Raw genomic sequence first — 17,121 nt, 5'->3', positions numbered from 1 at the left:
TGCCAACCATCCAGCCCTCCAGCAGGCCAGTTGTAACCATGGATTCTTAGGTGGAGCTCTGGCAGTATTCTTTCTTACAGTTGGGTTTGCAATCTTTGCCTATACAATCAAATACGTACTGAGAAACACAGTTGCAAGAACAAATAGAAGAAATCCAAGAACAAATTAGAGGTAGTTTCTGAGTGAGTGACACTCTGAGCGTCTGACTTTTGACTCTGGATAAACTATATTTTTAATTCATTTTGACCCAGGAAATTACAAGCCTGTCAGCCTGACCTTCATCCCTGGGAAAGTGATGGACAACTTATGTTCAAAGTAGAGCATAAACCCTTGTAAGAGATGGTACCTCCTGTTTGCTTCAAGAGGCTTCCATCTAGCTAAGAAAAGCGGATACTGGAATTGTGGAAATTCCTTTATCAATATCTCATAGATAAATTCAATCAAGGTAACCTTTACCATGGATAAATTCAATCAAAATAGCCTTTAGAAATGACCAAACATTTGAGCCGTAAGGAAACTTGATAGAATTCAATGACATGCTTGGAAACTAATCTCAAGGAGATAGGAGACTTACTGAAGATCCATGTGACCACCAACATATGTATTTACTGAATTCTGCACTGTCCTTCAAGATTAGAAAATAAAATAATGCTGCACATTAATGTTTGAGAAAAGAAGGAATTTATAAACATGTAATCTCATTTTGAATGCATTTTAAAGGAAAATCCTACTTCTAATTATGAAAATGCATTGTTGTAAAAGAGACCCCAATATAAACAATAAGTGAAAAATATACAAAAAAACAACAACAAAAACACTTTCTGTGCTTATCAGAACATTTTTCTCTACCAGCCTTTGATATCCAAGAATCAGACCTTATCTGGCAATAGGGAGATATATAGTCCAACCTACATACAGGAGTTAGCACTCAGGGCTTAACTAATTATTGCCTACAGTCCTATTTTGTTTTTACCTCAAGCAGATTTATTAGAAGTGTAGACAGTTTTGAAGAATGCTGCTTTTCTCAGCTAGAGACAACTGCAGGAGGTCAAGTTATTTTCATTTCTCATCAGTGCCTTCAAGTGGCAAATTTAATGACAGATGTGTTGTGACTGGTCCATACGGAAACAAACAGACGGAAACACAAATGGAAACACAAACAGAAACATGACAGCTAGCTCCAAAATCTGACTTAATGCATACAGTTCTGATTCTTTCATATTATTGTCTTCTACTTTCACATTGCAAAATACTTCGTGAAGATTGGCTGGGCTCGTATTTCATTATTTACTGGTTGTACATGATGTATTTATCTGTCAAGTAATAAATAATCAGGTACTAGATAAATATAACTTTAGGAAAGGAAAAATTACAATAACTGCTTAACAGCACCTAGCAAGCTAAAGCCAAGCTCTTGCAATAAGGAACCATGCTACCAATGCAACTTATTTTAGCTTAGAGTATTAACCTCAGTGAAATTGTAGAGATAATCAGTGGAATAGCTTATCTAAGATCTCTGAAATTCAGCACAAAAGCACTTGAGTTTACTGAGTTTGAATAGAGTGTGAAAGCAAGGTGCAACTCATGAACCTTTTTAATTGCATATCCACTAACGTACAAAGTAAACAGCATTTTCCTTTCTACTGCACACTGATGTTCTATAAATTATTTTCTATAATGTGAAGTTAACTATTAGCAGTTACTGAAAATGAGAAAAATCAGAGCCTGATTGTTCACTTGAAAACAAGTATATACAATGGATTTATGAAAGACCAAACAAACGACTTAAGTACAATGGGACTAACCTTCAGATCATTCTGACAGTTGCTATAAGAGCCACAGAAAGGCTATGAAGGAATTTTTCCTTTTTAATTGTACAAGGTCATTAAAGAAATAACACCTGTAAGGTAAGTACATTTTCAGTTTTTGATACCAAGACAGTTAAATAGTCTGGAGAGCAGCAGAAGGGAAACAAAAGGAGCTGTGTAGGTACTAATTTTAAAGGGGCAGGTTACCTCAGTTCTTGCATAGCAGGCAGAAGAGAGACTCTTGTCAAAAATGATTCCCAGTACCACGATAAGCTGTGCCCTAAAGTATTTCTGATAAATCTCTCTTACCACAGTTGAACAGCTGAGGGTATCTTGAGTGCTTAAAACTGGATATTGGAAATAACCCATGGAACAACATTCAGTGTCATTTAAAACCTTGTGAAATTAAGTGTTTATCTTTCTGAAACTGGCAGTCACCAAAGAAAAGTGTTATCCATTTGTAAGATTTCAATTATTGCAGTCATACCCACCTCTAGGTTACAAAGGACCCACCCTTAAGTTACAAAATTAGAAGATAAATATGAAGCAAAGCATTCAAAGGAATTCAGGGCAATACAAGGGATGATGTAAGAATTGAAGCTGATCACTAGTTCTGTTAGAAAGTTTCATGTTAGATTATGGTGGATTTTCATCCCAGTAAAAGAACTTAGTTTTATCTCATGGTTTTTGCCCTAAACACCATAAAAATTACCAAAATTTTTACCAATATGGTTTCACATTGAGTGGGTAACACAGGAAACATCGTAAGACTGAAATAATTTACTTATGGGACTGCAAGTTGTACTCTGCAGTAGCACCTCCAAAGCATCTCAAGCTCCTAATGAGGAACAGTGCTAAGACAGACTTTTCATATATTCTTGAACACAGCATGTGCACATATCAGCCAGATTCTAGTCATGCTTTCTATTAGCTGTCATGAATTTCTTGGCTCACTGTTGAGAAGGTCTTCTGTGAGTTTCAGCCTGCGAGTACAAAGAAGCATGGTGTTGAGTCATTCCTCGCAGTGAATTATTAGTCATACCAGAGAGATGATCTGGTGGCCGCTGTGACTGGGCTTCTTCCCGCTATCTTAAGCACTCAGGGATTCTCAATCATTTCACGTTGTCACTTAATACCAAAGAAACTGAGCGGAAGGGACAAATATGCTCCCTTTGTTTTCTGGCAATACCAACTGAGGAACTGTCAGATATGGAAATCCTGATTAATATATTAAACTTAGTTCTCCAAGTTCTTCAATTGTATGCTGTGCTTCAGCAGACATTGAATTCCTGATGCTTTCAAAATCAGAAATCTAAGCTGGAAGGTAGGCCCAAACTCTCTATGATACACACAAAGAACCAGCCAGAAAAATTACAGAACAAGGATACCATTCTAGAACAGCCACAAATGCTTTGATTTTGCATAATATTTGTCAAGAGGCTCATTTCTTCATGCTTTCCTCTGCAGGAAGAGTAACTCCTGCATAAGTACAGATTAAGGGCTGATCTGCTGGAATTCTCTGTAGAGAAGGACTTGGGTGGAAGACAACAGGACAGCAATGAGCCAGCAGTGTGCCCTTGTGGCCAAGGAGACCAGTGGAATCCTAGGGTACATTAAAAAGAGTGCAGCCAGCAGGTCAATTGGAGGTGACACTCCCCCTCTACTCTCCCCTGGTGAGGCCACATCCAGAGCACTGTGTCCAGTCCTGGACTTTTCAGTTCCAGAAAGACAAGGAACTCCTAGAAAAGATCCGGCGGAAGGCCACAAAGATGATGAGTGGCCTGGAGCATCTCCTTTATGTGGAAAGACTTAAAGACCTGGGGCTGTTCAGCCTGGAGAAGAGGAAGCTGGGAAAGGATCTTAACAACACTTAAAAACATCTAAAGGGTGAGAGCCCAGTGGAGGAGACTAGGCACTTTTCAGTGGTGCCCGGAGACGAGGCTACTTCTCTGGAGAATATCAAAACCTGCTTGGATACTTTCTTACATAACCTACTCTGGGAAGCCTGCAGCAGGGGATTGGACAAGATGGACTCCCGGGGTCCCTTCGCTAGGATTCTCTTATTCTATAATGTTAGCTTCTAATTGTTCTGCAAATTAGCGGATTCAAAGCATCCAACAAGACGCTTTCTCTGGGATGAAGGTCACCTGCATAAACAAGAAGGTTCACTTGAGTACGCTCAAATCAGATCTCTATCTCAGCAGTTGGATGACTGCTATCTCTGAAAAACCAGATTATGGATAGATTATGATCAACAATGATGACTATTAAGTCTCATTATAAAAATACACATTAAGACACACACACACAAACTTTTAAAAGGCCTGTCAAGTATTTAGGAATTTAAATGGGAGACTAAAACCAACCACTGTTATTTCAAAAACTCAGAAATCTCTGAGAAAGCAGCTTACGACAGTTGCAATATTATGGTTCTCTGAGTTATTTCTTCCTATTTGAAGAGTCATTGCAGGAGCAGCCAAGATGGAAGCCATGCTCCTGATCTACAAGGTACAGACATCCAGGAAAAAAAAAAAAAGAACAAAAAACCCCATGGCAGGAATCACTTACATGCTGATCTGTCTAATCCCCTCTCCAAAATCATTGTTCTTCTCAGCTGGTGCATACAAACAACTAAGAACGTGTGGTTTTTTGCATTTCTATAGCAAGATATTTGTGATTTGCTCCACCCGGAGGACAACTGCAATGCAGCCTTTCAGTGATTATGACATTGGTATTCATAAGCAGCTGGTTCCAATTAGTAGTTTTAGATAAACAGAATAATGGATACAAGTGCATGTGACACTCTCTTATTTTGTCTGTTTATGCAGAAAGCAAGACTTGCTCGAATTCGTGCAGCAAAGAGTGGGAGTGCTAATGCCTACATGCAGAGCAAACGGAATGGCTTACTGAGTAACCAGCTGCAGCAGGTAATGTGTTTGTGTCCTCCACCTCCACAGTAACAGCTTAATAACAGCACAGCAGCAGTTCATTCTGTTTCTTGCTAGGGCATGTCAACTTGGGTGTTTAGTCAATGCTGTCTTTAGAGGTAGATTAAGGAAAGATAAGCTGGGCAATTATTACTGCTAAAGGTACTTTACAGGAGCTGATAATAGGGTAATTAAAAAAAAAACAAACAATCAAAAAACCACCAAGTGAGGAAATAGCCAGTTAGAAATGCTGTGTTCAATATAAACTGGATTTTCAGAGGCAGATCTCATTGAAAGCTCTCTTTTAAGAAAGCTTAGTTCATTTGCCTTCTAGGATACATTTATCTCATTTGGCTTTTTGCAGCCAGAACGTGGGTGATAATTCTCTCATGTTCAGTGAGAGAGGTGGCCATAGGGTACTGTTGGCACAGGTGGGTGTTGCAGAGTGGCAAATGTTCCCTGGAAGCGCCTACTTTTGTTTTGTTTCTTGGGACAGCCTCAGCCATTACCCCCAGGTGCAGCAGGGACAACAGGACTGCATGCGGCCAGAGGCAGCCACTGGCCTGCACAGAGCTGAGCACTGAGGGCTCACTGTTTCTCTGTCCCTGCTACTTTCTGGCAGCTCCCTGAGGGATACAGGAAAGCTTTCATTCCTCTGTGCCCTTTCTGTTTAAGAAGTGTTATAAAGGCTAACGTTATAGCATATAGCCAGAAGAGGAAGTTGACTGTGATTTAGCATAAAGGGAAGCGGTCAGAGCTCTCAATTCCTCTTCTGCTCAGAAGAATTCAAATCACTGCAAGAGACACCAAATGGCTTAATTGCCATGCAGCTTTCAAATACCCCAAAGTTGAATTCTAATCTTTCCTATTATCCCACTTCCTCCTCTATTTTATTCTTTTGGTTTCCAGTGAATAATTACGAAAGCAATTAATAAACAGTGGATGCTTTCTACTTAATTCTTCATTCTGTGTCAGTAACATCTGTTGTACGCTCTCTGCAGTCAGCAGATTGGGATCACTGACATGAGTTTTTGTGTAAGCAGCAATACCACACATTCTTCAGTGCAGTGAAATGATCCCAAGAGGACGACTCTATTTAATTTCCTTCCAATAAGGCACATTCCCAAGCAAAAAATATTTTACTGTTGCTGAAATTTATGTTAACTGTAAGTATGTATTAATACAAAATGCAAGGCTTGCGTGTTGATTGCACATGGAAATTACTTTAGTCGAGCTATACAGGCATTAAAAGACCTAAAATGGAAATATTTAGAAGGAGGTGCAAGAGAAGGACAGGAAGACTTTAAATTAAAAAGAAAAAAGTAAAATAGTAATCACGTCCAAGGTCATTTGTGTTATCTCACGTGGAAGAGGCATTACAGTTATGCTACAGTATACAACCCAGATTAGTTCTGATCAAATACTTGAATAAGAGCCTTTTTGTTCACACATGAGACTAATACGGAGTTCTTTATATTAACAGTCCTCCAGTGAAGAAGAACAGGCCTTTGTTAGCAAATCTGGCTCTTCCTTTGAAACGCAGCACCACCACCTGCTTCACTGCCTGGAAAAAACTACGGTAAAAAAAAAAAAAAAAAAAAAAAAAAGTTTTCTAGTAAATTTCAACATTAGTCTAATTCTGAATGTTTTCAGTATTTTTTCTAAGTAATAAGCCTTTTGTGAACGTGATTAGTTGGGAAGAAAAGCCATTTGATTGTATTTTAAAGCATGGTACCCACTGCACTTGAAAAGGAAAGAGGGAGCCAGATGAGAGTCTCGTCTAGTGTGAAAGGTAAAGTGACATCAGCCTAGGCTAGCAGCATATGTGGCCTTCAGTGTGCATTTGATGGATCACCAGAATGGGCTGCCCAGTGGCTATGCAGTCTCCTCCTTGGAGATCTTCTATAGCCACCTGGATGCTGCTCTGGCGCCCTGCTCTGGGTGTCCCTACTGGAGCAGGGGGTGGGCCTCCAGAAGCCCCTTCCAACCTCAACCATTCTATTTTGCAGCTTCTCTTTAAGGTCTGGATACATAGTGGGACATTGTGTTTTTCATCTTAAAGTTACTGTCTTTTGTGTGTGTGTGTGTGTGTGAAAGGGCATAGTAATTCTTCTGCTATATTCAATAGAAAGTAATGTGCATTTCTTACCACCATTCTGAAAATAAAAATATAAATTTTTCCCCTTCCAGTCATTGCTAAAATATTATGTATTCATATATATAAATCAATGTTCTCCAGTAGACAACTTTTTCTTGTAAATAAAATAGCCCATTTGTTATATCACTTAGCTAGTTATATGTCATCTCTCAGGTGCTTATGTTTTTCCATGCTTACCTTCAGAATATTCAATCTTATATAATGGGTTGTAGGACACAAAGTCTTGCTTCCTACTCAGAGTATAATGTTGTTACTTTGCCAGTATTCAGCCTGGGTTCTTTTGGAACATTTTTGAGACATTCTGTACTAGAACCTGATAATAATAATCTGCCTTGAAATGTTCCACAGTTGAATATTACAAACATATTTTCAAAACCTAGTAGTAGCCACAGGTCTTGTTAAACTCTCATAGAAGTCATAAAAAAAAATCCATTTGGTGGAATTCAACCTCAAAACGTTCACGTTTCCTCTAATTATAAGGATGGAATATGGAAAGTTTATGTAAGCAACTGTCTGGCCAGATCTTGCATTCCAAAAATTTAAGATGCAAGTAGAAATTTCAGGCACCCAGATTGTGGAATCTGGAAAGCAGCTGTTTCCTGGTATACCAACAAGAACAAGATGCCTTCTTCATCTCTCCTCCTTCTTCAAAATAACTTCTTTTGAGTGGGGCATATACCAAATGCTACGCAAAGCAGTATTTAATCTTTTCCAACAAATCAAAGCCAATATAATAAAATCTTTCATACTCTATGAAACACACATGAGTAATGTCGTGGAATTCTTTGAAAGTTACATTAATAACGAAAATAATTGTACCAAATGTTATATTTTATAGGCTACATTTAGCTGATGTAAGAACAGTTAATTTGTAAGTGTAATCAAATAGATTAACTGGAGCCATTATATCATTTCAAAATGTTTCCAGTCTATATTAAAAGTTCATTCAGCAGCCCTCTTTAATGGACCCTACTAATTGAATTCTGTTGGTTGCTCCATAAAAGTTTTAGAAAGAACAAAATAATTTTCAGTGGGAAAATGAGCAGAACTGTTGGCAAGTAGAATGTAAGCCCTGAAAGAGAATCTGAAGACAGTGATCAGGTCTTTTTTCTCTCTGAAATTTATGTCCACTGTGTGATAGTGTTCAAAATCTTGTTTGTTGCTGACACATGCTTTAGATTAGTCTATTTTCAAGCAAATCTTTTCTTTCCATATCACCTGAAATGGGTATTCTTCAGTATCAGTCAATTCCACGCACATTTATGTTTGAGTGAAGGAAAAGAAGAAACAGAAATGATGATAAGCCTATGAAGGTGTTTCCATTTTTATCAACAGTTGGCTGCAGCTGATACACTATTTATTTTGCTCACATATTTTATATTTGCACTGTACCACAATTCTCCTGGGAAACGTGAGCATCTTTCTAATTAGTGAGTCCTTCTTTGAGGGGAAGATAGTTTTTTCTCTTTCCAATAGATAAACATGCAGCAGGCTAACAAACCTGACGTGAATGACACTGGGAAGAGTGTGAAACAGAGCATAGCCCCTAAACATTGCCAGGATATGTAGATAATTCCATTGATAACTTCAAAGAGGTTAGAAAAAAGGAGGCTTTCCGTAAGTGCATGTGAATGTGTCTTAATCTCAGTTTAGTTTGGGCTGCTGCTTTGAATACATATAAATATGTGTATATTCTTTCTTTATTTAGTCTCTTCCTATTATCAGCACCACTGCTTCACTGTTTCAAAATGTGGAAATCACAGCTTAATGTGAAGCAATCCCCACTCACTTACCAAGTCAACGTAAATTGCCGTTTGCTTGAATCTAGATTCAGTTCTAGGACAACCCTATGAAATTACTGAATTTTTGTCTGTGCTGGGATTAAGCAAGGATCGCAAGGACAAAGACCTTATTTAATGAAACACTCCATCTTCAGAACTGATTTTGATATTTAGATCTGCAGTAATGAGGAGCATACTGAATGGTTTTATATAACTGTTTCACTATCTCCTGCAAACAAAGGGTATATTTATTTGATTCTTTTTCTATTACATACATGCATACCTTGAAACAGTGCTTCAAATCCTGCTTTCTAATGTGTAATCCAAAACTGACGTATTATGAAGTCATCTGAGAAATATTTATCAATTTTACTCTAGTTTTGTTCAGCAAATCCTATTTCTCAATGGCATTTAGGGCATTTACATAAGCACCACTTTTATATTTACAAATAAACATAATCCCCCATTTTCTGGCACTCCTCAGATAACAGACATTCATAGCGCAGCCTACGATATGGTTTTACAAAAGAACTTGGGTTATTTTTTCATAGCTAAGTACCTTGAGAGTTTTGTTCCAGTGTTTACATTCGTACTGGTATTCAGCCCAGGCTACTATGGGCTAAACACTGTAATCAAAACTAAGCTGTCTAACTTTACTGATTTATTCAGTGGTACCGATTTAAGCCTTTAAGTAAGCATACTTAATATGTCCATTTTAATTAACTTTCTGTGTGTGCTTTGTCCCTTTGCTGGGTTCCTTTGTGCTAGAATCATGAGTTTGTGGATGAACAGCTTTATGAAGAGAGCTGCATGGAGGTTTCTACAGTCAATCGACCCCCGAGCCACAGCCCCTCTCTTTCATCCCAACAAGGCGTCACTGGCACTTGCTGCTCACGAAGACATAAAAAGACGTACCGCATCCCCAACACTGCCCTCACGGGCAGCCGCCACGGCAGCGTACAGGAGCTCAGTACCATCCAGATCAGATGTGTAGAGAGGACACCTCTGTCTAACAGGTACTTCTTAGCATCAGCGCACAAGGAGCTGAAACCTATTTGTTTACTAGGAATACGCTTTGGCCTCCACAAATAGCCTGGGAGGCTGCAGATAAAACTGAAATTGTCATCTAGAATGGACAGTAGTCCTGAAATAGCCCACACTCTGCTTTCTCCTAATGTAATTCTAAGGTAAAAGAATAGTCAGTCTCTTCTCATTTCTGCCCTCTTATGTCCTCCCCATAAACCGTTGTGTGCTCTTTGCAGAGAATAGCATCCAGGGACTCCAAATGATATAAAATACCAAACAGTACAGCTCACAGGCAAACACAGAAGAAGAAAAAGCACAGAAAAATGTGCAGTTCTCATACACAAGACAAGCAAATGGGGAATAAACGAAAAATATGCTGTTTATTTAGTTCAGAAACGTAGCACAAATTACACTTCCAAATAAGGGAGAGAAAAGGGAAATAAAAGTAGATTGCCAGAGTCGTAAGCGCTGTAGTAATAAGAAGGTCTCTACCAAACAGAAAGTATGAAATGGGTAAGAAAAATGTATTTTGAGTAGTTATTACAAAAGTGAGGAATGTACAGTTTAAGTTTGCAATTTATTGAAAATCTCTGTACTCTCACAAATATACTGTTTGACTTTTAGGTGTATCTGAGCACCATCTCTTGAGAACATAACAAAGGCATCAGAGGGCTCAGAAATGTTGAACTCAGATGTGCTGCCATTTAAAAAAGATGTGTTCTCATCATGAGTTACTAGAAAGATTCACTTTTTAAGTGACATTTTGAGTAGCTTGCTTTAAATAGTTATTAGGTTTGGATTTCAATTCTATGAATAATTCAGCAGCTTGTAGCTAATGGAGTTTTTCAGCTCTTGGTCACCACAGAGCTCCAATCTATCTTGGATTGCCTGGACCCATCCTTTCTCTGCTGGCAGACTTTCTTGCACCGCACATCCCATCACAGAATAACTAACACAGTGAGAGGAAAAAAAAAAAAAAAAAGAAAAGAAAAAGAAAAAAAAAAACTAAATAACAACAAAGTTTGAACTGCCAGTCTCACCTTTTGTGAGTTAGCTTTAAGTTTCTTATTATGCTGAGTTTCACTAACTCAAACAATTTGTGTTCGTATCACTGCATCTTACTACTGACGGTATGTAATGTACAAAGGCTCTTACATAAAGATGACATCGGGGATTCAGTAGGGTACGGGGAATTTCACTTAGTTTCTGCTTCCCTGCAATGTGAGGCATTTGTCGATGCTGTTTGCTCTCCAGTGAGCAGCCCAAATGCTCAGAAACACTTAGGTGATGAGCTGAGAAACTTTTAGAAGCGTAGAAGGTGGGAAAAAAGGGGGGAAAGGCCATAGCCCTGGGCCGCCTGCTCCTGGGGTAGGTGTTGGTAGGGGCCCAGTGCCACTATGTCCCTCTGAACTCCATAACAAGGCAGGGCAGAGAGGATTGCACTGAGCACACATCAGGTGTGCAGGAATATGGACTTGCTTTCTTCATGAGTTCTTGTTTCTTCCTCCAGCCGATCCAGCTTAAATGCCAAAGTGGAAGAGTGCGTTAAACTAAACTGTGAGCAGCCTTACGTCACTACAGCAATAATTAGCATCCCAACACCTCCCGTCACCACGCCTGAAGGAGATGATAGGCCAGAGTCTCCCGAGTATTCAGGAGGAAACATTGTCAGAGTATCCGCTTTATAAAATAAGGAATTATTTATAAATTAGAATAAAGACCACTTATAAGCTGAGTTCTGCAGAGAGAAACGAGTCCTGAGGAATGAGAGAGCTGACAAAGACAACACCCCCTGATGTGTGTGCCAGCAGCAACGGAGTGAGACATTCAGGAGAACCACAACAATTTGTGGCTGTCAGTGTCACAGCGTGGAAAACAATGGAGTTTCTACATAGTGTTGGAACTGACACACAGTGGAAGTTTCTGTGACCATCCTGACTTACTGTAGAGCACAATGAAATGTCCCCATTGATGCTTCTTCTTATCATGAGAGCTCTTTTTAGAAAGAAAAAAAAAAAGAGAGAAAAAAAATGAAAAAAAAAAGAAAAAGTACACATAAAACAAAAAAAAAAAAGAAACCTGTGTTCCTGCTGAATGCAAAACAAGAAACATTTTGATAACTTGTCTTTTTTTCCTCCTGTTAATAAACCACAAACTTGTTGAGAAACTATTAAAAAAATAAATAAATAAAAGAAAAAATGCTCATAATGAAATATGTTTGTACTGACTGAAAGAAATACAACCATAATGCATGCTGAAATTATTTGGAGCTGTGATCTCAGTTTACTTTTGTTGTTTTTCAGATTAGGCATGATAAAATATTACTGTAGAAAGGGGCATTTCTGTGCACTTACAACAAGCTGATTGTTAATGTTCCATGGTAGTTGTACAAATAACTTCCCTTTGAAAAATGCAGTGTTTCTTATTCAAACACTCATTAGTGTACTAAAGGTGTTCAGTTAGTTCAATATTTACTATTGTTTTATCTTGCTTCCTAGGTACTGTTACAACTGCAATAAGTCATTGTACACCTGTTGTATCAGGAATCAGGATTTGTTTTTCTTTAAGGTATTTTACACAACTTCATCTACACTATAAATGTCTAATGGCAAATATCTACATAATCTTACAGCCAAACCGTGCACCACAAATGTGCTATTCAGTCACTGTTCTTTTTGTCCTCTGTCCTCTGTTTCTATCACAGTTCATTGTCTGCTCCAACATTACCATGCTGTTTGGGATTTCAAGGCTGCTAATGAACAGGCGTAGTCCTTAGTTCTGCAGACATCTTGTCTCATTCTGTATTTTCAGAACAAACCTCTTGTCCAAGTGTAGTGTTGCAGGATCACTCCTATTTAAATTGAGATTGGAACAAAGGCAGTTTGGAGATCAACTAACATTGTTCTCTAAGCCTTCCCTATGGATGTTCTGCAGCATACAGAGTGTTGGCTGCAGTGGAAGATGCTGAAAGACATTCAGTAAAAACAATGGAAAAATTATTCTTGCAGTTATCTACTAACTTGAATCCTAAAATTAGTTTGAGGATTTATATTGTGTTAAGGTATGTAATTCTCTAAGAACACTGATAAATAATGGTTTGGGTCTCAAAGCTATAAAAATGTGACTGATTTCTATTGGAATTTTCCAGTGGGCTGATCTAACAGGTACTATGAAGGCTCTCTTAGTTAAGGTTTTTTGGCTTCATTTTTAGAAGACACTGGTGTTAGCAGAAACCTTTCTGATACAAAAAGGACACTTTTCTTCATGAGAGTGCATTAGATGATGTATCATAATGCTTCATAGGAATGTACACAAACTACCATACATCCTATACATCAAATATACATGGAATATTTGCATATCAGTGCGTACATATATACATCAAGAACACTGGATCAGAAATAATTGCATGTCTGCAAAATAAAATATGCATATAAATCAAAAGACTCGGTACATTAGAGGCCATTACAATAAATGATTAACACAGTTATTTAATAGTTTGAGTAGTATATATTTCAATATAGTATTTGTTAGCATTCTACTGACCTTAAATTTTACATTAGGAGATGACACCCACTAAAAACTGAAACTTGCTGATAGGACACTTTTTACTGCACACACATAATTCTCTGTACCTGTCAACAGAGACTGAAGAGTAGATGATGGACTATCATGCTACAGTATATACACCAAAATGTAACAACTTCACCTATTAGAATTGAATTGCAATCAAAAGGAGCATATAATGTAATACATTATGCTTTTTTTCCTACTGTTTGCTTATTCAGATGCTTGGTTAATTTGCAGTTATCAACTCACTTTTTGTTCCAATCAGAAAAATTTACTGTAAACCGAGCTTCTAAATTTCTTTCAGATTGTAACAGATAGCAGAAGCACAGATTGTCCTCTGACAGAAGAACACTCACTTTGAGTCATTCTGATGTCAGCTATGCTGTGTTGCATGCCTGTCTTTTACCCTGTTAGAAAACTGTGGTATATCTGCTGAAGCTGGTGGGATACCTAAGTTTAAAGGGGTTAACATGAGAGCTAGAACAGACCTTGAGCTTATGCTTACATCCTCCATCTACCCACGGTCACTCATAAAAAACTGGCTTGGCCCCCACCTTGTGCTAAAAGAACTATTGACATAAAACTGCCTTTACACTAGCATATCTGCAACAGCAGCTTAACGCCATATGGTACTTCTTGAGTAGGAACATAGTTAAATAATGTTAAAAGGCAGTTACCAAACCCAGTTTGGGACAGATTACATACAACCCAAGAAACCTATTGACTCCATCAGTTCACGTGTCTCTTAAAAGCTCTTTATTCTCCTTTTTGCATGGACTAAAAGAATTGCACTAGAGCAATACACTTGCATAACAGTTAGTTACATCCCAAAACCAACCTGTACCTTCATTCTTAAATTGCAGTTTAGGGAATAATTTAGTATGATTTTGCAGAATTCTAGTCTTGTCTCATATCTCCACATGCCACATGCGAGATCATTGCGTTATTTTGAATTTGGAAAATACACATTCTTTTGGTGTTTTAGGTGATTTAAATGCTGTTTTGGTAGTGAATGACTGTTGATGACTGTGTAAAATGCATCTGTACTGTACATGAAATGTAATTATTTCTGTGTATCATACAAAGAAACCGAAGCTGTTGTTTTTGACAATTTTGTTTGACAGTCATATATCGTATTTCAGAAGGCAGCATAATACATGTGTTATGCTGAATAAATAGACATTTGAGGAGTACTTAAATAAAACATCTGCATGCTTGAATGGGTCAACCTAGTTTTGCAATAACTTATTCATGGAACTTGTTTTTCTTTTTCTTTTCCTAACATGATTCAAAGAGCACTGAATCTGGGGGCAAGGACCCCCAATACTAGTTCCATGCAAGCACATCTGAGCTCATCTAAACCATAAGAGTCACCAAGACCACTCGGCCAGAGCTGCACCACGGAGCTGCCCATGTTTCCCTTCCACACTCCCTTTGCTAACAGAGCTGCTAAAGGAACCCTTTGCTATTTCATGCCCAGCCTGCAGCAGCAGCAGAGAAAACTGGGGCACTGAATTCTTTTCAGTAATATGAAATCTACCACTCTGTCTTTACTTCTTAGAAAATGAACATATCCAGTCACTGTCTGGATGCATATCCTAGGTGACAAAATCACCTCAAGACTGATATCAAATTCCCTTGATAAAATGTTAGTGCACATGCACATGTGTGAACAAAGTCCTTTTGTAGCGTGGAAGCAGCTAAAAACACACTGCAAATCATTTTGCAGAGGGCAACTGACATTGCAGGTGATGCCATACACCATAGCAATAAGAAGGATAACAGCCAACTTTATCAGGAGCTGAGCCAACCCAGGACATTTTTAACAAGAACGATGGCCTTCCCATAGAATGTCTACAGAGGATAAAGATTTTTGAGGGCTTAAATATACTCACTGTAGAAACACAGTCACTGCTAAATTCCTTTGCAGTGAGAGCTGAACTTGCTGTATGGGAAAGGGTGACATTCAAGGAGGAAATTGGTCTGGAGGAGGATAGACTAGTAAAGTGACAGGATAATAAAGGTTTGGACAGGGAGGGTACTCAGGAAGTAATGTGCTCACTTGCCTGTATCTGGGGCCCACAACAGTTTCATTTTGCCATTGACCATGGAAATATCCGAGGACGTTCAGGTACTCTGGAAAAGCAATTAGCAGTAACTATACAGCAAAAATGATACTGGATATGTAAATGGAGAGCCAGAACAGCGGTCAGGAGTGAACAACAGCCACATTTGGAACTGTAAGATATACCTAATTACCTAGTGTTTTTGATTTCTCACTTGCCCGTATTATGTATCAATTTACTATTCAAGTACTCATTTTCTTGGTATCAAGGCACAAGGAGCAAAGAAAAGGAGGGAGTAATGAATAAATGCAAATAGATGAATAAAAATTTTGATGTATTTAGGATATCCTGAGCTTTTAAAGAAATGTAGTAGATTATACCTGGATTTTGCAGTTTTAGATGCAATCTCATTTCACGTGAATTAAACACAATGCTTTAGTGGTAAAAGCTTTAAAAACTATTTTTAAAATCCCTCCTTGAATCATAATTTAACTGTGTAGTCACTGTCACCAACAGTGTCTCTTTTTACTATTCACTCCTTATAATTTTCCCCTAGATTTACAGAGTACTATTACAAAATCCACGGTTACAAAGAGAAAACAGTTACGTTTCCTCCATAAAGCCTTGTTATACGCTCTGTTGGCAGACACAGCAAGATCTTGTCCAAAGACCAGGAACAGCAAATTTTGCCTCCTAAGAAGTATCCCCATTCTCTCGGATTGTTCAGTATGAAGAAGAGGCAACTGTAAGAATGTTGTGGCAATTCTGCCACGTAACTAGCAATAGAAGACTAGAGGGAATGGCTTCAAGTTGCACCAGGAGAGATTCAAGCTGGACACTTGGAAAAAAATTTCCTCCAAAAGAGTGGTCAGGCACTGGAACAGGCTGCCCAGAGATGGTCCCCATCCTTGGAGGCATTAAAGAAATGTTTAGATGTTTTACAGAGGGACTTGTTTTAGTGTACAAATGTAGCTGGTAGGTGAACAGTTGGACTGGATGATATTGGAGGTCTTTTCCAACCTGGGTGACTCTATGATTTTATGATTCCTCAACCACAACACTGAGGGGCAAAAATGCACAAAATCCCAATCCAACAAACTGCAATCCACCACACAGTTTGTGGTTTGACTTTCTGTCTTTTGGCTGATGTGATTTTGTTCATTTTGGTTTTGAGGAGGAATGAAAACCAAGCAGCACTGGCCCAACCCACTGAGTGACTGCAGGTCACCCTATCTTGGACATGTCTTTTTTTTTCCTACATGGAATCTTGTCTGTAGCTCCAGAAATGCCACCCTGGCTAACTGGAAGGGGAGGGGGACACAGAAATCTTCTGGACATGTGCATTAATTTTGGGCATATGAATTTCTGAAAGGTGCATAAAGGTGTATTTCTTGGAAAGTCATTTTAAGCAAAAAAAAAAAAAAAAATGGGAAGCTCTATCCTTTATCTTTTTTCTAATCTCCCAAAATAAATATTAGCATCTCTGTAGGGGAGGTACAAAAGCAATAGGTAATCTTGCTTGCAACAGTACCTGTGAAGTAATTACACCCACAGGTAGACTGCTGAAAAACAAACATCCCACACAATTGAAGAGTTTAATTTCACCATCCATTGGAAGCTTTCGTAGACACAATAAAAAAGCAACTAAAATTCACAGTTGAGTTTCTTCATGACAGAATAAGTGGAATGGGTAAAGACGCATCAAATTAAATCACATTAGCAGGAAAACCTTCCCAAATGTCACCAAAGCATTCACGCACTGTCTTCATAATAAAAAACCCACTA

The 17,121-nt window shown here is 38.3% G+C and overlaps 1 protein-coding gene across 3 annotated transcripts in view; it reads left to right on the top strand.

Moving 5' to 3' along the window:
* KCND2 (potassium voltage-gated channel subfamily D member 2) overlaps positions 1-14,498 on the top strand; it is a 255,112-nt gene extending 240,614 nt beyond the window's left edge. For all 3 annotated transcript variants that reach the window (XM_015853454.2, XM_015853444.1, XM_032442896.1), the window contains 4 exons: positions 4,637-4,735; positions 6,219-6,314; positions 9,443-9,690; positions 11,211-14,498. In XM_015853454.2, coding sequence (XP_015708940.1) covers positions 4,637-4,735; positions 6,219-6,314; positions 9,443-9,690; positions 11,211-11,388 — 621 coding nt within the window. In that variant the 3' untranslated portion in view covers positions 11,389-14,498. The remainder of the gene's footprint in view (positions 1-4,636; positions 4,736-6,218; positions 6,315-9,442; positions 9,691-11,210) is intronic.
* Positions 14,499-17,121: the final 2,623 nt, after the last annotated feature.

Source organism: Coturnix japonica, chromosome 1 (genome assembly GCF_001577835.2).
Source record: "Coturnix japonica isolate 7356 chromosome 1, Coturnix japonica 2.1, whole genome shotgun sequence".
Lineage (NCBI taxonomy): Eukaryota > Metazoa > Chordata > Aves > Galliformes > Phasianidae > Coturnix > Coturnix japonica.
Note: the sequence above shows the minus strand (reverse complement) of the source record. Positions and strands in the feature narration are given on the sequence as shown.